Below are 26019 nucleotides of genomic sequence, written 5' to 3' on the forward strand. Positions count from 1 at the left end.
CCACAGCGTGGGCCCACCAATAAGTGGGACGAAGGCCTTATTGCCCCCGGCATCCCGACCCCCTCCGCCATGCCCTGGCCGCAAGAGGTATTGCAAGCTGGGTGCGCAGCAAAGCGCGCCGGCTGAGCGCTTCTCTGCTTTGTTCGGCTGGGGAATAAAGGGCCTAGGGCTGGGAGGCAGTGTCGCCGCCGGAGCGCGGGATCCCCCCCTTTGAGGGTTCCTACGGTGACTTGCAAAAGTCCAGTGAGACCCGAGGGGGTCGAGGCTGATTACAGAGCATGTGTTTTCGCGTGGTGGCGACGCTCATGTCGCCATATTGGGTGCTGGCAGCGGAAACGGCTGTGCCAGCTTCCGCTTCTTGTAGGCCTGGCGGAACGCCCCTCGCCAGTCTGGGATAGTTGTACCCCTGTCCCAGGCAAGGGGCACATCGCGGGAACAACCCTGGGAACGGGTTGCCGCAACGGGGTGGGACGTTGCTGATGTGAGGGATGTGGCGTAACTAGCGATTTTCGTCGTGATCAAAACACCCGGAAGACCACCTCCTTCCTTTCTAGTCGCCTGTGCCCAACCTCCCACGGAGCTTACTTAGTCTTGCCTTTCAGGAACTTTTTTCAGTTTCTTGTGTTCTCTAGCCAACATCTTTGTGATTTTTCAAACATTGGTTTATCCCCAGCATCACTTGCGGAACTTGTTAAACCTGCAAATTCTGAGGCCACAGTCTAGATATTCTAATTCATTTACCCTGGGGTGGCAGTCTGATAACCTGCCTGCTTATTAAAGGACTTGGGTAATTCATTCATTCATTTATTTATTTATTTTTAATTCTCACCAGGGGGTATGCTTTTGCTGGTTTTTAGAGAGAAGGAAAGGTAGAGAGAGAAACTTCGATGTGAAAGAGAAACAGATCAGTTGCCTCCTGTAGGAGCCTTCCCCACCCCCCCACCTGGGTTACACCTGCACCTAGGTTTGTGCCCTGACAGGAATCCAACCGACACCTTTCAGCACGCAGCACAATGCTGCAACCAGCTGAGCCACGCCAGCCAGGGCACAGCTTGGGTAATTTTAATGCAGCTGATCGGAAGACCACATTTAGGCAATCACTAAGTTGGAGTTTGTAAGTGCATTGTTGCCAGCTGTGGGACAAAAAGGCATCAACTCAAATTCTTGCCTCTCAGGAAGATCCTAGTAATCTATTGGTCCTTGTACAACGAAGGAGAAGGCCAACTGATAAATAACAGCATCAAGTCCATCACATGTTTGGAGAGTTAGTAGGGTTAATTTGGGGTGTTTCGCCAATTATAAAGCACTTTCACCACATAGAAATATGCACCAGCATCCATTCATTGAATCCTCAGAAAACTATCCAGTTACGCACTTCAAACACTGATTCAAAGAGCACATATTTTAGTTATTCCCTTTACTACTTGCTTCTGGTAAATGTTGAATATAAACTCCAGGAGGGCTTTACTTTTGTGCATTAACTGTTGAGTCTCCAAAACCTAGAATAGTGCCTGGAACTTAGTAGACACTCAATAAATACTTAACCTGAATAATTGAAGGCGATATTAAGCAGGCAGGCCTGTCATTAGAAGTTTCTGTTAAAAGCAGAAAGTAAGTGTGGCCAGTGTGGCTCAGTGGTTGAGCGTTGACCCATGCACAAGAAGTCACTGGTTAGATTCCCAGTCAGGGCGCATGCCCAGGTTGTGGGCCAAATCCCCAATGGGGGGCATGCAGGAGGGGGCCAACTGATGTTCTCTCTCATTCGATATTTCTATCTCTTTCCCTCTCCCTTCCTCTCAAATCAATAAAAAAAAAAAAAAAAGCTGAAATTAATACTTGAAGGAGATGAGTTTTGAAGGATATGGCATGTTACCAAGGAAATGATAGATACTTCAGCCCCTGAATATGGTTATGAAGGTAAATACTATTGACTAAGAAAGGGGGAGAAATTGGGGGTGTGTCATTAACTCCAAGAACATACTAAGGGAGGGGGCACTGAGAAGGAAATGTTTAAAAACCACAGAACTGAAAGATGTCAAGGCTAGACTAAGTTACAGGGCTTAAATACAAGACTATTTTAAGAAGGTAAAAGGAGAGATTGCACACTAAGTGTGGTCGTTTGACACAGCAAATACAGAACAATTTAAAACTCTGATACAGTTTAAAAAAACAAAATCAAAAATGCCCTGGCCAGGTGGCTTGGTTGGTTTGAGCATCATCCCATACAACAAAAGGTTGTGGGTTCGACTTCTGGTCAGGGCACATACATAAGTTTCAGGTTCGATCCCCAGTTGGGGCACGTATGGGAGGAGACCAATCAGTGTTTCTCTTTCACATTAATGTTTCTCTCTCTCCCCCTTCCTCTCTCTCAAATCAGTCGACATATCCTTGGGTGAGGATTAAAAAAAAAACTGTGTAGTCCCTTCTGGGGGAGTCAAAAAACCTTAGCTCTAACAAAACTGAGTTTTGGAAAAGTCCATTTGTATTTGCCAATTTTCTTTTGAGCTTTATGGCAAGGTACCAGGTGCCTAGGACAAGAAATGAAGTCATATAGTGGATATACGACTAACATAATATCAAATACATAAGATAAATATTTAGCCCTGGCCAGTTTGGTTCAGTGGTTAGAGTGTTGGCCCACAGACCAAAAAGCTTCAGGTTCAATTCCTGGTCAAGGGCACAAATCTCCGTTGCAGGTTTGATCCCCTGCCCTGGTTGAAGTCATGTGGGAAGCAACCAGTCAATATGTCTCTCACATGGATGTTTCTCTCTCTCTCTCTCTCTTCCTCCTTTCCACTCTATCTAAAAAATCAATGGAAAAAATATCCCCAGGTGAGAATTAAAAAAAAAAAAAAAAGATATATATCCATTGAAGCCCTGGCTGGTTTGGCTCAGCAGTTGGAGCATTGGACCGGGGACAAGAAATCCTGGGTTCAGTTCCTGCTAAGGGCACGTAACTTGGTTGCAGTTTGTCCCCTGCCCTGGTTGGGGTTGTGTGGGTGGCAGCCACTCGATGTGTCTCTCTCACATCAATGTTTCTCTCTCTCTCTTCTGCCCTCTCTCCCTCTTGCTCTATCTGAAGATAAATGCAAAAATGTCCTTGGGTGAGGATAAAAAACAAAACAAAAACAAACCCTCACTCCCATTAAAATAAAAAATATATATATCCACTGAAATAAAATGGCAGCTATAAGTATAAAGCCCACACTGGGGAGATAGCATGTGATATTGTCAAATAACTCAAAACTGAAATTCATTTGGTTACTTTTTTTTTTTAATCCTCACCCGAGGACATTTTTCGATATTTTGTTCGGATAGAGTGAGAGTGAGAGAGAGAGAGAGAGAGAGAGAAACATTGACGTGAAAGCGACACATCGAGTGGTTGCCACCCACACGACCCAACCAGGGCCGGGGACAAACTGCAACCAAGGTACGTGCCCTTAGCGGGAACCGAACCCGGGTCTCTCCGGACCGCAGGCCGACGCTCTAACCGCTGAGCCAAACCGGCCAGGGCCATTTGGTTACTTTTTAATGACTCAGTCTCTTGAGGTAGCACCCTTACCAACCTCTCTTTTCTGGGGTCCTGGGTGTGGAGGGAGTGGCCGACACTGAGACATAGGAGGGACTCTGTATTAACTCTGAGTGGAGGGGCAGATAGGTTTTTGTTTTTGCCCACTATCCCATTCATGTTCTTTTGCCTCCCAACTTCAAGTACTGTGTTGAAAAGTATACAATAATTATTTGAGTGTACAGGAGAGAGAGGCAGATTAGGAACTGTAGTTAGAAAAAAAAAAAGTTTACTGCTTAGCAATTACACAAAAGTAGGAAGAAAAAGGGAATGACAAAGAATTGCCGGCTGGTTGCAAGGACTGAGGAGAATACTGCATGGATATAGAGACAGTGTCAAATCAGCAGCAGGCCTTTAGGCCTGGCAGGGTGTGGGCACCCAGGATATTTAATACTCCAAGGTAGGGAGTGGAGGTGGAGAGACTGTCTTCCACTCTGTCTCGAGTTCCAGACGTAGTGTGAGCAGGTGCAGACCTTCTTCCCAGAACCCACTGATTAACCTTGTAAAATCCAGGGTGTGTTTTTCTCCCTGGAAGCTACCCTCCTCCCTTCCCCAGACATCCCCACCCCTTTTGCCTGGGACAGCTGTTAATAGGACATTTACCCAAGAAGCAAAAGAAGGATCCCATGCTGATGTGTCATCAGTCCTGGTATATCCATTAAATCAGACCAAAAAGACCACTGGAAAAAGTGAGCACATGCGCTTTCTCCCTAAGGGAGAGGCTGAGAGCCTTCAATAAAGGCAGGCCTTGCCCCTGCAACTCCAGACTGCTCCAGAGAGAAGAAAAGGCTTCAGGAAGCCAGGAAGAGGGTTAGTTCTAATGCACAGGAATTTGGAGCCATAACAAGAGACGGATAACTGCGAAATCCCCACTCGTCCTGGTCATATCTGCTCACCTAGCTTCTTTAGGAAAAGCTGTTGCTGCCACCAGCAGGCACACCCATCCTCCAGTCATCCTGCAAGGGTGACACCTGCCAGGAAGCCCTTGGAGGGGGGAGTGGGGAGGGGGGGAGGTGGACTGGCTGGGGCTTGGATTTGTTCTGAAATAGCAGGAATTACTTTTTCCCTTAAGGGGAACTGCAGTCTTTCTGCTATTCTGGTTGCCCATTATTTTTTTTCTTTCTTTAAAAATGTTTTTAAATGTTGCTAATCTATATAAATATTTCTCAGTTTCCAACTTCCGTCTAGTCCAGAGGAACGGATTAGTTGCCTGCCTGAGATTTCCTTACAGCCTTCTGAGAGATTCTAGGATTACATTCTGTCAGTATTAAATGTTATCATGTCTTGCAAGGAAATCAATTTTCCAGCTAATCCAGACATCTGGCACCTTTCTTACATGGTAAACATCATTAGCAACCTTGTTACCATTAAACCATCAAAATAGGTTAAAGCTCTTCTGCAAGCCAGCCTTTCTCCCTGTGCACCCCTACCACACCTGTCAGGAGATCGCTTCTCAATCCTGGCTACATATTAGAATCACCCGGAGGGGCTTGTAAAAAATATCAGTGCTCAGGTCCTACCCCCCAACAGTTAAATTAGAGTTTCCCAGAGCAGCCCTGGGCATCGGGATTTTATAAAAGCTCCTCTGGTGATTCTTCTCTACAGCCAGAGAATCACTAGCTTGAAACAAGAATCCAAGTTGAGTGAAAAAGGACAACGGTCGCCCTGCCCTGGCTGGTTTGGCTCAGCAGTTAGAGCGTCAGCTCGCAGACAAAAGAGTCACCGGTTCGATCTAGTCAAGGGCACATGTCTTGGTTGCGGTTCTTCCCCAGAACCTGGTCGGGGTCCTGCAGGAGGCAACTGATGGACGTGTCCCTCTTACATCGATGTTTCCCTCTCTTTCCCTCCCTCCCACTCTATCTGAAGATAAATAGATTGAAAAAGGAGGACAAGCCCTGGCCGGTTTGGCTCAGCGGTTAGAGCGTCGGCCTGCGGTCCTGAGAGACCCGGGTTCGGTTCCTGCTAAGGGCGCGTACCTCGGTTGCAGTTTGTCCCCGGCCCTGGTCGGTTGTGCGGGTGGCAGCCACTCGATGTGTTCCTTTCACATCGATGTTTCTCTCTCTCTCTCTGTTCCTCTCTCTCCCTCCCACTCTACCTGAACAAAAAATGGAAAAATGTCCTCGGGTGAGGATAAAAAAAAAAAAAAAAGAAAAAGGAGGACAACAGTGGACCCTGGCCTGGTGGTTGTTGGTTGGAGCATTGTCCCATACACTGAAACTTTGTGAATTCAGTTCCCGGTCAGGGCACATACCTGGGGTTTAGGATCTTTCCCAGTCAGAGCACATATGAGAGGCAACCAATCAATGTATCTCTCACATCAATGGATGTTTCTCTCTCTCCCTCTTTCTAACCTCCACCCTTCCTCTCTCCAAAATCAATAAAAACATATCCTCGATGAGGGTAAAAAAAAGAATAATAATAAAAAAGGACTACTGTGGTAATGTATGAGCACACACTAGAATCACCACCTGAAAGAGGAGGTACTCCTTCTCGGTGTCAAAATGCTCTCTTCCTTGACCTAGCCAATAAAAATGCCTCATTGTTCACTCATGTTTTGGTATAACATTTTATGAAGCTGAGTTCAGTTGTCATCCTGTATGTCCTCAACACGTAGTGCCAAAGAATGTTGGGTAATTTTCTCTGTACAGCTCTGCTGCGGCATGTCACAGTCAGGGAGGTGCTAGTGTGAGGAGGTGAGGATGGGTGTTTGGGAAGCAGCTGGGTTCAAAAATCTGGCTCTGCCACTTATTAGTTGGGGCCTCCTGAGCTAAGTGGAAATAACAATATAAATATCCAAAGTGTAAAAATCACATCCTATGTGCCCTGGCCAGGTGGCTTGGTTGGTCGGGACATCAATCGTCCCATACACCAAAAGGTTGTGGGTTTGATTCCCAGTCAGGGCACATACCTAGGTTGCAGGTTCGATCCCCAGTCAGGGCACATACGGGAGGCAACTGACTGATGTTTCTCTGTCTCTGTCTCTCTTTTTCTCCCTTTCTCTCTCTAAAAATCAATTAAAACATGTCCTCAGGTGAGGATTTAAAAAAAAATCACACCCTATGTGTAAAGCCACTCATGCACAGAGCTGAGCGTGGGTCCCTCCCTCTCTTGCACAACTCTCTCTGCCCACCCTACAACCTTATTCTCCCAGAGAAAGCCAAATATGTTGAAGACATGAGAGCTGTCCTTACAGTGGTCAACTGAAAATCCACCCTGCAGACAGAGCATGTAAGCTTTCATTTTCTCTCTGGAGGATACCACAAGCACACACACCCATGCCTCACATTCCACACACACCTCCCCCTCTTGACATTATAGCAGGAAGGATAGAGAGAGACTGTTACCCAAGGGAGCTGTTTCTTCTTGTCACACAAGAACAGATGCTGAAATCCTAGGACAGACAGCACAGAAATGTGGCAGCAGGAGGGTGAGTCAGAGGAAACAGAATGGTCTCACCTCCAAGATATACCAAGGCCCCGAGGGGAACCCATGTGAATCACTTGTGGAGATTCCGAAGGGCGGGTGTGCATGTGTATCTATCTGTGCATGTGTGTGCATATGCATGCGTGCGTGTGTTTTCAGGACCAATTCTTAGTCTGCTACTTCACAGATGCCGGTTAGGGATGAGCACGCCCCCACCCTGCAGGGAGCGGAGAACGGAAACATGAAGGCTGCATTCTGTGTGAACCCAGCTCTGGCTTCTTCTTTCTGGGGAGGCTCTTCTGCAGCTTCTCTTCTACTGCACTTGAACTCTTCTCGGGTGTTGTCAGGCTCACACTGTAAAGTCCTCTTGAGGTGATGCTCTGTGGAAGACACTGTCCCAACACTGTGCACACTGAGCTTATATTTTTACACAGAATCTCATTAAAGGGGCACCCTGGGCTGGGGGCCCTGAGAAGGAAAGGAGTCCTGGCATCTCTGTTGAGGGAGTTTGGGGTAGAACCATCAATGAGAAGAACCTCTTCCTTGAAAAGTTCAACTTGAGGGCTCTGAAACTATTCACCACAGCATCCTGGTGATTAAAACAAGAGCAGCCGTCCCGCGGTGTGGCTCAGTGGTTGAGCGTCGACCCATGTACCAAGAGGTCACCTGTTCGATTCCTGGCCAGGACACATGTCCAGGTTGTGGACCAAATCCCCGGTTGGGGCGTGTAGGAGGTGGCCAGTCGATGTTCTCTCTCATTGATGTTTTTATCTCTTTCTCCCTCTCCCTTCTTCTCTTTCTAAAACTCAATAAAGAAAAAAATAAATAAAGAGCAGCCAAGGTAGTTGGAGGTGGCGGTTATGAGGATTTTGAGGTCCTTAAGCTTCCTTCCCTGGCCTTCTCTTTAGGCCAGGCCCTGTGCCTCTCTCCAGCACCTTCTTTTTCTTTTCTTTTTTTTTTTATCCTCACCCAAGGACATTTTTTCCATTTTTTGTTCAGGTAGAGTGGGAGGGGGAGAGAGAGAAACATCGATGTGAAAGGAACACATCGAGTGGCTGCCACCCGCACAACCCACCAGGGCCGGGGACAAACTGCAACCGAGGTACATGCCCTTAGCGGGAACCGAACCTGGGTCTCTCAGGACCGCAGGCCGACGCTCCAACCACTGAACCAAACCGGCCAGGGCTCTCCAGCACCTTCTTATCCACTCCTCCTGTAACTGACTCCTCCCCACCTCTCCGCATGGAGCCACGCCAGCTCCCTAAGTCCTCTGTCTTCCTGGGTCTTCCTCCCTCCCTTCTTCTACAAACTGACCTTCCCACTGTGGGTACCATACACCACAAGAAGCTAGGAAATGCCTCTGGAGGCTTTTCTGTAAGTATGAACCAAAAATGGACTTGCTCACAGAAATATTAAGGGATCAAAATAATCAAATCAGTATTTTTTACATTATTAATTAATTTTTGTTACAGATGGTTCTCCTTCTTCCCCCATTGACACCCTCCTCCCGATTCCGTCCCCCCCTCCCCTGCATAGTTGTCTATGTCCATTGGTTATGCATATATGCATATACGTTCTGTGGTCTATCTCTTCCCTCCCCTCATCTCCTTCTTCTGAAGTTTGTCAGTCTCTACCCCACATCCATGTCTCCGGGTCCATTCTGTTCATCAGTTTGTTTTGCTCATTATATCCCACAAATAAGTGAGATCATGTGATATCAAATCAATATATATATATATATATTTTTTATCCTCACCTGAGGACATTTTTCTATTTTTTGTTCAGGTAGAGTGGGAGGGAGAGAGAGGAACAGAGAGAGAGAAACATCGATATGAAAGGAACACATCGAGTGGCTGCCACCCGCACAACCGACCAGGGCCGGGGACAAACTGCAACCGAGGTACATGCCCTTAGCGGGAACCGAACCCGGGTCTCTCCGGACCGCAGGCCGACGCTCTAACCGCTGAGCCAAACCGGCCAGGGCAATATTTTTTTTTTATAACATATCAAGCTGGCATGACCACTGATATAACTTCTGATGATTGGGAAGCCAAATAAAATACTGCCTCTTTCCCCCTCATTGTACCAAACAGTGTTGTACCAAACAGTGTTGGTTACTTTTCACTAATATACCTCTGACAGCCTGCAAGGACGATCCAGGTGTGCTTAAATCTAACTCATCATAGAGAGAGGTTCAGCAGATGTTTTCATCAAATGTTTTTTTGTTTTCTTTTTATTCCTTACCCAAGTATATTTTTCCACTTATAACTAGATAGAGTGGGAGGGAGGGGGGAAGAGAGACAGAAAGAAACATCGATGTGAGAGAGCCACATCGACTGGTTGCCTCCAGCACAACCAAACCAGGGCCAGGGATGAACTGCAACCGATGTCTATGCCTTGACTGGAATAGAACCTGAGACTCATTGGTCCACAGGCCAATGCTCTAACCGCTGAGCCAAACCAGCCAGGGCTTCATCAAATGTTTACATGGCTTACTATTTCACCTCCTTCAGCTCTTTCTTCACATGTCACCTTCTTTTTTTTTTTTTTCAGGGTCTCCAGAAGTGCAGGTTTATTGGGGATTAGCCTGCCAGACTACCTCTAAGGAGAGAGTAGCCACATGTCACCTTCTTGAAGGCTTTCCCCAGGGACACTAAGGAAAATAGCATTCTGCCCTTTCCAACCCCTCACATTCCTGATCCCCATTCCTGCTCTATTATTCTTTGTAGCACTTATCAGCAACTCACATAATATCTACTTTATTTTCTGTCTTGCACAGAAATGCATGCACACAAACTAACATTTGAATATAAACTCCATGAGAGCAAATATTTTGTTTATTTTGTCTACTCTTGAAGCCAAGTGACTCAAAAAGTACCTGGTACATAGTGAGTACTCAATAAATATTTGTACATCACATAAAATATAGTTTCATTGTTAAGTATATATTAATTATTTCTTTAAAATAGGTGGTCTGTGGTCCAGCCGGTATGGCTCAGTGGTTGAGCATCGACCCATGCACCAAGAGGTTGCCGGTTCAATTCCTGGTCAGGGCATATGCCCAGGTTGTGGGCCCAATCCCCAGTGGGGGGCATGCAGGAAGCAGCCAATTGATGTTCTCTCTCATCAATGTTTCTATATCTCTCTCCCTCTGACTTCCTCTCTCTCTAAGATCAATAAAGGGAAAAAAAATCTATTAAAATGGGTGGTCTGTGAATATTTACACATGATCTCCTTCATCCTGAATTCATCTATTCATTCACTTACTCAACAAATGCTTATTAAGTACCTGCCAAGTCAGGCCCTGTTTTTTTTTGGGGGGGGGGGGCAGGGATTCAACACTGAACAGGACAGACCTATTATTTCTGTTCTCATAGGACTCAGAGTGTGGTGGGGAGAAGGACCCTACACATTTGTAAACGAATTAGTAAAAATAATATTTAGAGATTGAGAAAAGGACAATATAAGAAATACATATGGTGCTGAGTTAGAGAATGTGACAGGAGAGACCATTCAGTGGATGTCAGAGAGGGCCTTTTGGTGATGACATTGAAGTTGAGACTTGAAGAATAATAAGACTTGATAGTACTCAGCAGAGGGAAACCCATTTGGCAGTCATCTGGGATACGTGCTTCTGGGGCCCAACATAAGAGGCCTTGAAGAGAAGATTGGGGAAGAAATATTGAGCCTGAAACTTGGATTCTATCTCCGATCAACTATTTATTAGCTAATAAGACCTTGAAAAGGTCTGAGTCTCCCTTTCCTTAAAATAAGGGTGATAAGACCTATTAGGTGTGGGTTATATTAGGTATGTATGTGAAAGTGTTTAAGTGTAAAATACATGCATGACAGTTTTCTAGGTAAATGGGAAGTACTGTTAACTGTGTGGTGCTGCAGTGTGAATTTCCCACTGGCCTTGAGTATCCTGAAGGAAAAGCTTGTCCTCTGGTATCCTTACACCAAAGAAACCAAAGCATGGCAAACCCGATGCCACTGGTGGAGTACTTGTGTTGCTAGGCATCTGTCTTGCTTCAGACTGTGTCTTGGGAGACCTCAGAGAGTCCCCAGGGGCCATGGTTTCCGGGGAGGAAGTGGGAGGAGTGGGAGAACTTGTTCTGCACAGAGGGTCTCTCCTCTGCTCTCATTGCCACAACTTGTCCCTGAGACCCGATTATATTTGTCCCCATGGTACCTACCAGTGGTTAAGAGACAAAACTGGACTTTGCCTGTGTTCTCTGCTGGCTCCAGGATAGTCTGCGGGCACCAGCGCAAACCAAACCCAAGGCAGGAGGGGACAGGCAGAGAGGCTGGTCCTAGGACAAAGTGAGGATGGGCTCTGGACTTTCAGGAAGGGGAAGGAGCCGAGTAGGAGAGAAAGAAATGAGGGGTGAGGAAAGGAAACTGGGGTGTGGGGCACAGGGCGGAGGGGGCGGGAAGGGAAAGTTGGGAGGGCGAGAAGGAGGAAAGGGCTTCAGGGAAAAGGAAAGGCAGGCACCGAGCAGGGAAAGAGGGGAGGGCGGTGGCCTCCGGGGCGGGCGCGGGGGCGGGGCGGCGGGAGGTGCTGTCAGCGCGAGGCGGCGAGCGGAATGCAGCGGCCGGAGGCCTGGCCACGTCCGCACCCGGGGGAGGGGGCCGCGGCCGCCCAAGCCGGGGGCCCGACACTGCCGGCCCGAGCCGGGGAGCCCGCTGGGTCGCGGGTACGGAGCAGGCGGGCGGGCGCCGGGGTCCGGGGCGGCAGGGATCGGGGCCAGGGTGGGGTTTGGGTGTGGGGGGGTCAGCCAACTCTCAACTCGCACGCCTGGCGCCGGGAACTTGGTGCCACCACTGAGCAGCCCAGGGAGGGGGCCGGGCCAGGGCCGGTGAAAGTTCCTGCGGGCGCGGACTGTCCCGGAGGCCTGTCCTGAGTCCGCGTGGAGCTGAAGTTCTGGTTCAATTTGGAGCAGCGATGGGGACAGCCTGGGGGTGGGGTGGACTGAGATTCTGCAGGGAGGGGTAAGAGTAAGGACTCGCGCTCCCAGGGGCGGTGGACCGAGGTGCGTGCGCTGGAGCCCACCCGCGTCAGGGGGCTGGGGGCGCGCTCAGAGAGTGGGTCCGGCCTCGACCCGAGGTCAGCTGGAAGGAGGAGGCGCACCGCTCGCTGTCCCCCCGGCCCAAGTTCTGTGATACACTCCGACTCGGGCTCTGGAGCAGTCAGTGCATGACAGAACTTGGGCCCGGGCGGACCTTCCGCACCCAATGTGCAGAGCGCCCACCAGGGGCCTGCAGTGGAACATCTTCCTGGGAGGGGAAAAGGACCGGAGTTGGCCCATGTGGGACAGAGTTGGGCCAGAACCAGCTGTGGACCTTTGGGGTTGGGGTCACTGGAGCCTGAGTATGGACTCCTGGGGCCAGCAAATCCCATAAAGCCAATGACAGGGGCCAACGGAGCTACCCCACTCCCCACCCCATGTCAGTTGCAGGAACCTTCCCTCTACACCATCAAGGCTGTTTTCATTCTAGATAATGACGGACACCGCCTGCTGGCCAAGGTAACCTCCCATCCTCACCGGAGGGCCCCTGAAAACTGTGCTACTGCCCCAAGAACAGAAGTCCCCGCCCAGCTGACTCTCCTGTCTCAGGAGAGACCCCACTGTGGGCACTCAGCATAGACCTTCTAAAGGTCATTCTGTCCATCCTCTTGCCTCGTTAGACTGCTGATCCCTGTTTCTAATCATGTCCCCTGAAATGCCTTCTCATCATCTTTTGGTTAGCCAGCTGGACCCTGTGCATGGAAGGAGTCAGTGGAGTGTTGAGCCTGGGACCCCAAATTCTAAACAAGCAACCTCCACTTTTCTTCAACAGCTTAATCAATCCTGAGGATTTAGTCTGAGGAGTCTAAGAATTTAGAACCAGACAGGATTTAGAGACTGCATAACCAGCTCTCTCTCTCACAAATGAAGAAAATGCAGTCTAGGGAGGCTAAATGACTTGCCTGAGGTCATAAGTGTTAATATCAGAACAGAGATCTGAACTCAGGTATTTTGACTTGGCGCTCAGGAGGGTAGCTTTCACTGCACAAATTAGTCAGTTAGGTGGTATCTATCCCAGTGAACATGGCCTAGGGAAATCAAACTAGGATACTCTAAAAATAAATGTCTGCTGTCAACACAATTAACTATAGTAGGAATATAGTATCTAAACTAGCTATGAAATACATTATAGATTTGTTTGTGTGGGGCTAAAATTTTTTGTCTTCATGCCTTCAGTGGCCAACAGGGAGACCACTAATTTGCCCACAGTTGGGATACTAAGTGGCATAATCCACAGCCAGAAAATTGGAAGCCGAGCTCACCACACCTTGCCTCAGCAAATGGTCAGAGGTGGATCAGCAATGCCAAAGGTTTTAGGACCGCCTCCCAGCAGGACACATTCATGTTCAGGTTAAGAAACTGAGTCAGAAAGAGAAGTTCACCAAACCCAGACAAAATAGCAATGATTTAATTGTGCAATGTATGCTGGGAAGTCTTCCTTAGCTATTTAGTCTTCATCATAACTCTGCATGAAGTCAAACCATCCTTACAGTTGAACCCCAGTTCTGTCCCTACAACTGTGAGATGTCAGGCAAGTCACCTGACTTCTTCATACCTCATTTTCCCCATCAGTACAATGGGGATAATACCGTAGTGGTTATGATTATTGTTGTGATGAAGGACCCTGGGCTCTACCCTCTTTCCTGTAGACTCAGGTTCATGTAGAAACAGTGTGCCTTGGTTACCACTCCAGTCCTCAGCACACCACACATCTGCTCAATATACAAAAGCCTCCAAGAATCAGGAGAGGACTCCAAAAACAGGCCTCAGAATTTCTCTACTTTTTAATATTCTTTGCTTAAATTTTGTGTTTATGGGAAAACAGTGAGCAGTCAGGCCTAGAGGGCAATAAAGAGGAGGTGGGGCACTTGGCCAGCACCCACCATTCCCTGCCACCCATCCATGCAGGAGCCCAGCTCTGTGGAATGACTATCACCCCTTCTCCTTCCCTTTCTCATAGTATTATGATGATACATTCCCCTCCATGAAGGAGCAGATGGCCTTCGAGAAAAATGTCTTCAATAAGACCAGCAGAACTGACAGTAAGTATCCTCCTCTTCCTCACCCAGCACTCTAAGATATACACGGTGGTCTTCTCCATTTAGACGCATCTGTCCCCGTGGACCCTGCACACCCACAGGCCATTTTCTTTTCTTCGGAAGTTCTTTTATTTTTTATCCTCACCCAAGGACATTTTTGCATTTATCTTCAGATAGAGCGGGGGGGGGGGGGGGGGGGACACAACGATGTGAGAGACACATCGAGTGGTTGCCACCCACACGACCCCAACCGGGGCTGGGGACAAATTGCAACCGAGGTATGTGCCCTTAGTGGGAACTGAACCTGGGACTCTCTGGTCTGTGGGCCGACGCTCTAACAGCTGAGCCAAACCGGCCAGGACCGGAAGTTCTTTTTCTAATGATTTTATTGATTTTTTAGAGAGAGAGGAAGGGACAGGGAGAAAGATAGAAACATCATGAGAGAAAAGCATCAATTGGTTGACTCCTGAACGCCCCCTACTGGGGATCCAGCCTGCAACCTGGGCATGTGCCCTGACTGGGAATCAAACCTGTGACCTCTTGGTGCATGGGTCCAACTCAAGCACTGAGCCACACCAGCTCAGAGGTTCTTTTTCCTCTCCTTCCCAGTTGTTTATCTCTACCTCCAGGAAACCATCTTCCTTCCCCTATCCCTCTCAGATCTCCCACCCCCAGCTGAGGGGAAGAGGCCAGCTGAGTCGGGGGTCCCCTACCAGCTTGGGACTGGTCCATGGCATTGCACATGATGGAGGGGGTTGTGGAAGGTCAACCTTGAACTGGGTTTGTTGAGTCCTCAGAATGAGGCTCTCTAGAAATAGAGGGTAGAGGGAAGGACACAGAGTAGCCTAATGGTAGTGTCCCTAGTCCTAGTCTTTCTAAAGGTTCCTTGGAAAGAGAAGAAGAAATAGGGGGACAGGTACAGAGCTGGAAATGGGAGGAGGGGCCAGGCAGAGGAGGCCAGAACTAAAAGTCTCTTCCACTTCTAGGTGAGATCGCATTTTTTGGGGGCATGACCATCGTCTACAAGAGCAGCATTGACCTCTTCCTGTATGTGGTGGGCTCATCCCACGAGAATGAGGTGAATTCAGGAGGTTGGGGTGACCAGGAGGGTCTGTCTGTGGGGGGATGGCTTAGAGATGGGGGTAGAAGCTGGGTTCTGGAGGCTTACCATTGGTACCCCCTCCTTCTAGACTCTGGGAGCCGGTGAGCGGCCAGAATGGTTTTTTCTGGGACAAGGCATACCCATTATGCCCCTTAGGTTCCTTAGGAACAAGAAATGAAGTTATCTGCAGGAGCCTTTGTTTCTTTTTTTAAACCTCACTACAGAAGGATACACTCCGTGTCCCACAGTTGGGCACTCTAGAGCTTCCCAATCCATGCACAGTCAGTCTCCAGCCAGCCCTGTCAACTCTGGAAAGGGACAATTTCCCATGCAGGTAGACTCTGAGGTCTTCTTTTGGCCTTCTCAACCTCAAGCTCTCTCATTTTCCTCCTCCCATATCTTCCCACCCCCAGCTGATGCTCATGTCTGTTCTTACCTGCCTGTTTGAGTCCCTGAACCACGTATTAAGGTGAGTGAGGTCCTCTGCCCTCCAAGGCCCCATCCCCCAGGCCTTGATACATCATAGAAGCAGGGCCCTTCCTCCCTGCTTTTGTCCCGAAGTTCCTACAAGACTAAGACTGGAGCTGGAGCATCCCCTCCGAGGCCTCTGCCCTTTACCTAACTACGTGGTATGATCCGGAGTAGAGCCATATGAGGGTATGGCCAGAAAATGAGGTTTAGAGAAGTTAAGTGCTTTGCCTGAGGTTACAAATGGTTTATATCAGAACAGAGACTCAAACTCAGGTTTTCTGACTTGAGGCTCAGGGTGATTTTCACCAAACTAGGATAATCCAAAAATAAATTCCTCAGTCAGCACAGTTAGCTATAGTAGAGCTATAGTGCTAAACTAGCTATGAAATACATCAGGGTGTCATGGTGGGCACAGTGTCAATGCCCCAAGTGTGGGAGGTTGGGCAAGGAGGGCTTAAGGAAGCAGGCCACCCTCTGCTCAGGAATCCCTTGCATAGGCACTGCCGTTGACATCCTTCCTAGTGCTTGTTGGGGGTGCGGTGGAGTATGGATGGAGAGGGGGGTCTGTCTCACTTAGGCAGAGACCTGGCTCCTCCTGGCCATGGGGAGGCTCAGGAGCTGTGTCTCCTTCAGGAAGAACGTGGAGAAGCGCTGGCTGCTGGAGAACATGGATGGAGCCTTCTTGGTGTTGGACGAGATTGTGGATGGCGGGTGAGGAGCGGGTGGTCAGGGACACTCACAGTGGGAGGTGCTTTGAAGGCCATCAGCTCTAGATTGCACCTAGCACGCTGTAGGCTATCTCTGGCCACCTTCTCCCTCCCTCCCCCAGCATACCCCCAGTGATCTCATCCCCCACCCCATTCATGAGGATGGAGGTTGATGTCAGTCTTAGCCAAAGTCAAGCAAACAAGAAAGGAATCTGATGTCCAACTGTGGATGACTGTTGAATAGGCAGGGTTTGGGGGAAGTGGTTTGCTCTCCAGGGCCCAGGAAAAGCAGGCAGCAGACACTTGCCCCTCCCTAGAAGGACTTTATTCTGGTAGAGCCCTGCTGCCTCCACACTGGCCACTCTTAGAGCTCCATGCCAACTAGATGCTGATCTGGGCCAGTTCCTTGTTCTCCCTGAGCCTCACTTTCCCCATCTTTCAAATGGGGATGATAAAGGAACTACCTCATAGGCTATGGAGATTAAATAAGGTGATGCTGGTGAAGCTCATGGTTCTCCTTCAATAAATGTCACCTGCTATTAGTATGCTATTATATTCTAAGGAAGCTGGGTGCCCTTATGAGAAGGGCTGGTTAGTGAATTTCCATGAAGGACCATAATTGGAGAGAAGTTCTGGCTCTAGAACAAAGGATAATAGAAACTGATAATCTTAAAGACATCCACACACCTCTATCATTACATCCGTTTTAGAGATGAGGGAACAGAGGCTCAGAGATTCAAGTGACTTGCTCAAGGTCACAGGGCAGGGCCAAGATCTAAAACCATGGGCATGGTTCAAGATTGTGCTCTTTCCATGGCACTGTACCACATGCCCAGGGGCAGGGCGCTCTGGGAGATGGAATACTGTGGAATTCCTCCTCCTTCCCTCCCCTTTGGCTGCCCGCTACTGCAAGGCCTTGTGCTAATTGCTGCAACCCGAAAGAGAGTGGAATAAGACCAGGTTTTGTGGAACCAGAAGTACAGAAAATTACAAAATGAGGTGCAAGGCCTAGGGAGGGCCCGGACCAGGGAGAACGTAAACTTTCTAAGCCTCTGGGTCCGTGCCTCCAGCAGGCTCAGTCTCTGCTTCTTGAGTAGCTCACAGTTTCTCTCCAGGGAAAATCAGGGAACTGCCAGTCGAGTCAAAGCCTAAACCAGAGCACTGGCCTGGGATGCTTGTCTTATGGAGGACAGGACCTCTGGTGAGGGAGCCTGGGGCTGGGTGTACCCTGCTGATGAGGCCTGGAAAAGGGTCTCGAGAAATGTTTCTTCACTTCTCGGGGACTGGTATAGAAATAAAGCTAGGCCTCTGCCGTGGAGGAGCCTCACGCAGTCCCTGAGGTCTGTCCCACCCACAGTGAGGCCCTCACCCCTGCACCCCTGCACATACCCACGGATGGTTCCAGAGTACCCCCAACACATCATGAAAGAATGTTCTTTAGCTGAGACAAGCCTCAATATTTGGATCTATCAAAAGGGAAGATAGATTCTGGTTTTTGGAGTTCCATTTTCTTTTTGGATGTGGCATAGAATAATAGTGGAACAAGCTAGAGACCCAAGGCACCTGCCTTTCCTTCAATGAACTTTCCTCACTCCATCCCTGACCCAGAAGGGGAAGTGAACTTTCAAGAACTCCGAGTTTTGAACCTCGACTTCGACACCCCAATTGTTCTGGACTGGACTCACTCTGTTTCACAGCGTTTGCCCAGTAATGACCAAGTGTGTGAGCAACTGGTTTGAAGTGTAGAAGAATCAGAGCTGGGGGATCTCCATGGTCGGGGCAAGTTCTGACTTGAGGACTATCAGGGGGAAGGTACCATGAAGGGGGAATGGTGCTTGAGGGAAGCTTAGCAGGGAGAGGCTGCAGAGGGGAGAACATGTCACTGACTTTCCTCCTGGTTTCTCTTTCATCTTGTAGCGTGATTCTGGAGAGTGACCCCCAGCAAGTAATCCAGAAAGTGAATTTTAGGGTAAGAGTCTTCCTGCATGCCCCTTCATCTCCTCTAAGCTGCCCTTCCGGTCCTCCCACCTCCTGTCCTCCCAGGAGGGGGTGGGGGTGGAGCGGTGGGGGGCTGGGGAACCCAAGCTCCTCTAGCAGAAGCAACTACTGGGACAATGCACTTGTTGGGGGAGCAGAAGTTTGGGGGTGACAGTAAAAGAGATCTGTGCTCTCCCCCTGTAGCATCACCAAGCACCTCCCCCTCCTCCATGGTGGGAAGTACAGACTGGGAAAAGAAACTCTCAGAGACACCAGGTGGCTGGCTCCCTTGGCCTTGAGGTTGGGGAGTAGGAGTCTAGATAGAACCCCTGGCTTTCCTGTCTGAATTAAACCTTTTCTCCCATCTTTATTCCTTAACTCTCCATGCACCCATAGACAGGGCCCCGGGGGTTCCTGGCTTCCGGGTGACAAGGTGTAGGTCTTCCTCTAGCTGGTGACACAGGTGCAGTTCTACCCACTGCATCACTCACCACCACCCTGAGCCCTTCACCTCCCTTTGGAAACCCAGTGCTCCCGCCCTGGCCTGACTGGCCTCTGGTACTGCTTCCCCACAGGCAGATGACAGCGGCTTGACTGAGCAGAGTGTGGCCCAGGTAGGCCCCCAACATCTGCCTTGGGCTGGAGGGGGGAGAGCAGAGCCTCCCAGGGGGACCCAGTGGGGGCTGTCAAGTCTGATAAGTTAGGGTGTAGGAGGGATGAGGCAGTGACAGGCCATCTGGGGGAGAGAGTCACGGGAGGTCTAGAGTCCCCGAGGTGGTGCCGAGCTGGGCGTTAATAATTGATGCATGCCTTCCTGGCAGCCCACCTCGTCTCCTGGCTTGGTATCATTAGATTGAAACCCTGGGGGAAGCTGTTCACCCTAGAGATGTCTGGGTCACTTGTCCCCCAAAGCAATCCGGGGACTCGGGCCCCTGATGCTCCCCCTAACCCGGAAAGGACAACAAATAGGAGTTTTCCTCCAAACCCTCACCCCTTGATGTTAAGATCCAAGTGGGAATTGTTAAGGGACCCTTGAGCCTGGGGTAGAATCTTACTTTTTCCACTCCTCACTTGCCACCTAGCCCCTAACTGACCCGGCTGTGGAAAAGTTCACCCCCGCCAGTCCCCTGCATGGTCCTATCTGGGGGTGCATGTGGGGCAACGGGGACGTCCCTGGATCTGTGTGTGGCATGACTGGTTTCCCAGCTGTGCAAAGTTCCTGCTTATCAGGCCGAGTGCTTGACCTCCATCTGTCCGCCCACAGGTCTCTCTGCACAGACTAATCCTGATTTTATGGAGCTTCCTGCCCTGGCACTAACTACCTCCTGCTCTGGTGGCCCAGGCCCTGATGGGTGTGTAACATCCCATGTGGAGCCCCAGGTGTGCTGCCCACTTTCCTGTCGCTGCCCTTGGTGCTCACCCTGCCTCTCCCTCCTCGTGGTTCCAGGCGCAGACCCTGCTGGGAGGAGTGCCGCTGCATGGCAGTGTTCAGGCCCAAAGAGGTTAGGGAGCATGCGCAGAGCAGATAAGAATGTATGTTCCACTTTACCACCTAGAGTCTGGGTGACTTAGGGCAAGTTACTCAACCTCTCTGGGCCTCACATAATCACAGGACACTCCTCAGAGAAATATTATGAGAACTAGATGAGCTAATGCATGGAAAACTCTTTGCACAACTCCTATTTTTCCACAGAGAGAAGGAATGAAGACATAGCACTTTTAATGGAATTCTTGATTAAAAAAACCAGGAAGTTGCAGGTAGTGAGTGGAAGATAAAATGAGGAGAAAGTTGGATTCTAGCTAGAAGAAGCAGGAGAACCCCCAGGGCAAGGCTGTCCCTAAGAAAGGAAGGGAGACCATGAAGGAAGAAGAGCCAAACAATTTGGGATGAACCTTCAGAAGGGAATGAGGCTTGGTGGCCAGAGGGACAATCTGAGAGAGATACGTGGAGTTGGCACCATGTTGGCAGTGTGTGCGCGCGTTTGTATGGATTCGCACAAGCACTGGACTGAGGTTGCTTCCTCAGCTGCATGTGAGAGTGAACAGTCTGAGAGCAGGTGTCCCGGGCAGTGTCTGGCCATCCACCATTTGCCAGCTGTGCCACATCAGCAGTGGGTTGGAGTGGGGTGTGGAGGACACACTGCCAGCCAAGGCCAGACCTAGAGTTTTGCTGAGGTGTCTGGGCTCGGGAAGTGTCAGGTCTGGGCCCAGTTTCTGCCTGGACGTGGCACTGTGGGCGGGAGCTAGCTAACATGGTATGGGAAAGTCGGGCCTGCTGCCACACCCACCACTGCAGATGCAGAAACCAGAGGGCTGGGCAGGTTTGGGCCTGGGCTGGGAGCTGGCTGCAGCCAGTTTGGATTGCTCTTTCCTCTGGCTGGCCTGTCCCCACTCAAGTCAGGCAGAGATGAGCTGCTGCCACCTAGTGACCAGAAGTTGCAGGGACACTTAGGGAAGGTGGGCTGTAGACCTCCCTCTCACTGCAGTATCAAGGCGCTTGACATCCCCCTGAATTCTTTCTCTCAACCTTCCCCCCACCCCTAGGTTCTTCAGTCTGCCAAGGAACAAATTAAATGGTCGCTACTGAAATGAGGGCTGTGCATTGGAGGCTCCCTGCCTGCAGATTATTTCCCCAATCCTGGCAAAAACTCAAAGACCCCAGGGGCCAGGAGAGACCCCTCTGTATTCCTACACCCTCCCACAACCAGCTCCTGAGGTCCCTGGCCAGGGACTCTGAGATGAAAAGATTTGGCTTTAGCACTGAGTCACCACTTTCTCATGGCCCTAGCCTGCCCCTTGGGCCTTGAGAACCAGCTGAGCTTAAAACTCAGACCTTAGGCATCCCTGACCCCAGAGCCCTAATAAACCTGCTTTTGTCTCCTGCCTGTGGTCTCCTCTCTTGGCCTAGGAAGTGTGTGTGTTCTATTAAGGGCTCCTGCACTTTCTGTGCCTCGTCTTTAGGATGCCCATTGCCAGGGCATATCCCAATGGTTGTGTGATTGAGGAGATGTGGGACAAGGGCAAGGGGACAATTTAACATAGTGAGGGGGGTGTGACACAAATACCATGAGGCCCCATATGATTGTGTTACACAGTAAAAGAGTAATAGGAGGAATGGCGCTTATTTGGGAAAAGGAGACAAAAGATGGTGCACACATGGTGGACCCACGGGAGATTCTGAGTAACTTTACTCTTTTTTTCCTTTCTTTAAAAAAAATATGTTTTTATTGATTTTTTAGAGAGAGAGGAAGAGTGGGAGGGGGGCATTGATGTGAGAGAGAAACATCAATCAGTTGCCTCCCATACCGCCCCAACCAGGGGTCAAACCTGCAACCTCCATATGTGCCCTGACCAGGAATCGAACCCACAACCTTTTGGTGTACAGGACGAGGCTCCAACCAACGGAGCCACTTGGCCAGGGATTTTATTTTATTTTTTAATATGTTTTTTATTGATTTCAGAGAGAGGAAGGGAGAGGGAGAGCGAGAAACATCGATTGGCTGCCTCCTGCACGCCCCCTACCAGGGACTGAGCCGGCAGTAACCCGGTCAAGTACCCGGGGGGAATGGAACCGGCCACCTCCTAGGGACGACGCTCAACCAGCTGAGGCACATTGGCTGGGCTGTGAGTCACTTTTCTATTACCAGCCTCCAGAAGGGAAGGCCATAAGGCTTCCTCTGGACAAACTGAAGAACGTAGCACGCCTGTTTTTCTTGGCATGCCTGGGACTGGGGAATTCTTATTCTGCCATATACCCTGGGCACTAGAGCCCTGCAAACTTGCCATGGCTGGACCCGGATGCTGGGGGCAGGAAGCATCAGCCAGCACCACCCACCACCCTTCAGCCCCCGTGCATATGTGTCCTGAGGTCCCAGTGCACTCCAGAGAGTGTGAAGAATTAATTGCAGGTCCGGTGGGAGAGAAGGGCGGGGAAGGAACCTAGGGGCAAACGGTAAAGATGGAGCGACTTTCAGGGTGACGAGACTGCTCTTTTCTCTCTCTGTCCCAGAATCCCCCGTTTCTCCCTCTTTTTCTCTGACGCGTGCACTTTCTGGGTCCATGTACCTAAACATTTAGCTCCCGGAAAACTTGTTCCATATCCCCAGCTAACTGCAGCCGCCAGTCCACATCCGCCCCGGCCCCGCCCCTCGCTGTCGTCCGGACCAAGGGGAGCCCCGCCCCAGGAGCGCATCCGCGATCCTATAGCACCACCTGGAGGTAAAACCGGGAAATGCGCTCCCTCTGAGTCCCGCTCCCCGGACTAACCCCGCCCTCTCCCCCCGCCCCCCAGGGCGGGACCGACACCGCCTCCTGCAAGATGGTGGTGGGGCTCCTGTGCCTTGACCCACCGCTGCTCTAGCAACCAGCACGCTTGACCGCGCCAGCGCGGGCACGGGAATTTACGCCAGCCGCTACAGTAAGAAAGCCGCGAGCTCTCGGTGTTAATTGAAGCTGCCCCTGCGGGTTTCACGTCCTCCATTAAAAAACTCCCTAAGATTGGATATTTATAATGGGCATGACTTCTGTAATTAGAGAAAACGATAAAGATATAGTTATGTAAACATATACATTGTAAGCATTGTGTATATAACCCATTCCAGTAAATAATGCAAAAAGGCAACTCTAAATGGGAACAAAGAGTATGCATTTAAATGCTGTAGAGTTCAGGGGCCAGTGTGGCGACGGGAAATGAGAAATTCTCCAGAAATACTTTGGCAAATATGCGGCCTCATCCGGTGTCCGGCTCCATCCATCGCCTCTAAAAGACCACAAGGACAGGAAGGGCAAATTCTCTTCCTAGCAACCCGGTCGCACCCTCCCAGTCCCTGCAATTCCAATCGTACAGGAACAGGAATGTGAAGGCCCGGGTTTCCGTAAACTGGATCGTTGAATCGTGTGGACTATGTGATGCTATCCCCATTTCACGGAGGTGCACAATGAGGCTCTGAAAGGTTAAAGTGCAGCAGTTTCCACAGAGCAGGACTCGGGAGAGGAACTGCTGGATAGAGTTCGCTTTCTCGCTCCTCTTGCCCTGGGGCCGTCCGAACTCCTGGCCCACACAGGGACTGTCTGGGTTGAGAAATGAGCCAGGGGGAGGGGGGACAATGCAATACAGAGAGGCGACCAGAAAGGTATCCTCGCCTTCTGTAGCTAAAGAACTATGGGGAGGGAATTGCAGCAAAGCAGCAGACCCAAGCCCGCAGCGGCAGAGGGAGGGAACCCTGCTCCTTCCCGGGGAACCCAAGTGTGCAGGTCCGGCCCTCTGGCAGCAGAGGAGACCCGTCGTGTCCCGGCCCCTCTTGGCGCCCTCAGTCCTGCGGAGCCTCCAGGACGGCGGGCCTGGCTGCCTGCCTAGAGCTCTGACCGCTGGCACCGGCTCTCCTCAGGCGGCCTCATTAACGCTGCCGCGGCGCGAGCACCGGTTGGGCGCGGCGCCATCTGCCCAGCACCGGGTTTCGGGAAGGGCAGTCGGCGGTTCCCGGTGCGAGTGGCCGCCAGGACGTGCCTTAGGCTACTCTCACCCCCCAGGGCCCCTCCCCGTCTTTCAGCATCCCTCCCCCTTGCCAGAGGGTCTCGAGTATATGTAGGGAAAGGGGCTTCCGGGACCCCCCTGTCGTCCTGTTGAAATGGTACCAGGGCACGTCAGAAATTGAGACCCCTTGAGCCTGAGTCCAGCCAGACGGTGCACAAGGAAGCACTGCCCCGGGGTCTGGTACAGGGGGGACACTAGCCACACCTACACCAGGCTAAGGACACAGGGTAGTACCGCCAGCCTCTGAGAGCCCTTTTATATCATCCCCAGCCCGCCCCTCCCTCTCCCGCTCCGCGCGCCCCTGCTTTCCGGCCATTGGCTGGCAGGAAGGCAGAGCTGATCCGATTGGCTTGCATCCAAACAGTGATAAATGGTCCCCTGCTGACTGGACCGCCGCGGGGAGGGTGTCTTGATCCCGCGGCACACTTTGGCGAAGGCGGGGCCAGCCAGGCCTGGGAGTGCGGTTGAGGGGGAGCTGAAGACGGCGCAAACTTTCTGTGCCCTCAATCTTCGTTTGAAACGCTACAGAGAAAATAAATTTTACCTTTGAATTCTCAGTAGGTACCTTTTAATCCGGGAACCTGATATAGGCAAAGTAGAAAATTTACCCGAAGCAGTTTGGGCACAACCCTACAAACCTCCTTTTCCCTCCAAACTGGGTCCCATTCATTTAACAATATTTGTGCGTTCCGCTCGTTCATTCGTTTTTTCATCATTCACTTATTCATTAATTCACTTAATCAAATATTTGAGTGAGCCAGGAACTAGGGGAGAAAGGGAGGGAGACTGACTTGCAAGTGTTTGGGCCCAGACATGGCACTGGGGTGGGGGTGGAAGGTTGGAAGGAGAAGAAGGGGGTTGAGAGATATTTCAAGGTTTTAAAATCAAGTGGTGTTCTATATCTTGATCTGAGTGGTGGTAAAAATTCACAGAGCTTACATCTAAGATGCGTGTTCTTTCTTGTATGTAAGTCATATTTCATTTAAAAAGAAAAGAATCAAATATCTGCCAAATTTTACTCTATCATCAACATTTGTATGGTCCTCATTTGTTTCCTACTCTCTTCCTCATCTCTACCAACTAAAACTAAAAAATATCTTAGATGAGGGTCCAAAGAAATGAGTGATTGTGCAATACAGGTGGACCTTACACTGTACATGTAGACGAGTCCCATCCCTCAAAGTGGACTCTCTAGTAAGTAAAGCAGTATTGAGCCCCCCGGGTGTGGCTCAGTGGATTGAGCTTGGTCCTGTGGACTGAGAGGTCCTGGTTGGATTCCGGGTCAGGGCACATACCAGGGTTGCAGGCTCGATCCCCAGTAGGGGGCGTGCAGGAGGCAGCTGATGGATGTTTCTTTCTCACATAGATGTTTCTCTCTCTCTTCCTTTCTCTCTGAAAAATCAATAACTAACATATATTTTTAAAAAATCAATAAAACATATAAAAAGAAAATCAGTATTTTTAAAAAATATGTTTTTATTGATTTTTTTTAGAGAGAGAGGAAGGGAGAGAGATAGAAACATCAATCTGTTGCCTCCTGCACATCCCCTACTAGGGATCGAGCCTGAAACCCAGGCAAATGCCCTGACTAGAAATCGAACCAGAACGTCTCAGTCTGCAGAACAACACTCAATCCACTGAGCCACACCGGCTGGGCAAGAAAATCAGTATTGATAAAAAATAATAGTAGTACTAGTAAAATAAAATTTCTTTTGGAATGAATTCTTTTAATAGACATTTACTAACTGGTTGTTCTGAACCAGGCACCTTGCTGGGCTTCGTGGGAGCTTCTATGCCGAATTGGAACACAGTTCCTGACCCAAGAAGCTTCCAACTGTACTGGAATAAAGTTCTGTATGCAAAAATTATAAACATTGACCGAGGAGATGGTGTATTACATAGTGTTTAACAGAGAGAAGTCAAGGAAAGACACACTAAAAAGGGAGCAATAATATAGGCAAAGAAAAGAGGCAGAGAATCTGTCTAGGGAATCGCAGGCAGGCAAATGTAGCTGGATGGAGGATGTCTCTGTGGGAAAGCTGGAGTGTGTTGAAACATGAGGTTTCTCCCTAGACAGGTTGCAACTGGATCAAGGCAAGTGTCGAATGACATGAGTAAGAATAACTGCCA

The 26019-nt window shown here is 49.9% G+C and overlaps 1 protein-coding gene across 2 annotated transcripts; it reads left to right on the forward strand.

The window, feature by feature from the left end:
- The first annotated feature begins 36 nt into the window (after window positions 1–36).
- Window positions 37–21233, forward strand: COPZ2 (COPI coat complex subunit zeta 2). 2 transcript variants are annotated; one of them, XM_036269044.1, is made up of 9 exons: window positions 37–87; window positions 12445–12519; window positions 14021–14102; window positions 15086–15177; window positions 15615–15670; window positions 16306–16383; window positions 18297–18348; window positions 18932–18970; window positions 20901–21233. In XM_036269044.1, exons 1-9 carry the CDS (start codon window positions 70–72, stop codon window positions 20946–20948), a joined length of 540 nt encoding a protein of 179 aa, XP_036124937.1. In that variant the 5' UTR covers window positions 37–69; the 3' UTR covers window positions 20949–21233. The 2 variants fall into 2 exon arrangements, with proteins under 2 accessions (XP_036124937.1, XP_036124936.1); XM_036269043.1 differs by lacking the exon at window positions 37–87 and adding an exon at window positions 11578–11688.
- Window positions 21234–26019: the final 4786 nt, after the last annotated feature.

The sequence above is a fragment of the Molossus molossus genome, unplaced genomic scaffold (assembly GCF_014108415.1).
Source record: "Molossus molossus isolate mMolMol1 unplaced genomic scaffold, mMolMol1.p scaffold_m16_p_19, whole genome shotgun sequence".
Taxonomy (NCBI): Eukaryota; Metazoa; Chordata; class Mammalia; order Chiroptera; family Molossidae; genus Molossus; species Molossus molossus.

What these genes read in the sequence shown, in the direction of transcription:
- COPZ2 (XM_036269043.1), top strand. Translation starts at nt 11,578, where the DNA reads ATGCAGCGGCCGGAGGCCTGGCCACGTCCGCACCCGGGGGAGGGGGCC. An exon ending in GGGAGCCCGCTGGGTCGCGG is followed by an intron (nt 11,689 to 12,444) that starts GTACGGAGCAGG and finishes ACCCCATGTCAG; the next exon opens with TTGCAGGAACCTTCCCTCTA. An exon ending in GACACCGCCTGCTGGCCAAG is followed by an intron (nt 12,520 to 14,020) that starts GTAACCTCCCAT and finishes CCTTTCTCATAG; the next exon opens with TATTATGATGATACATTCCC.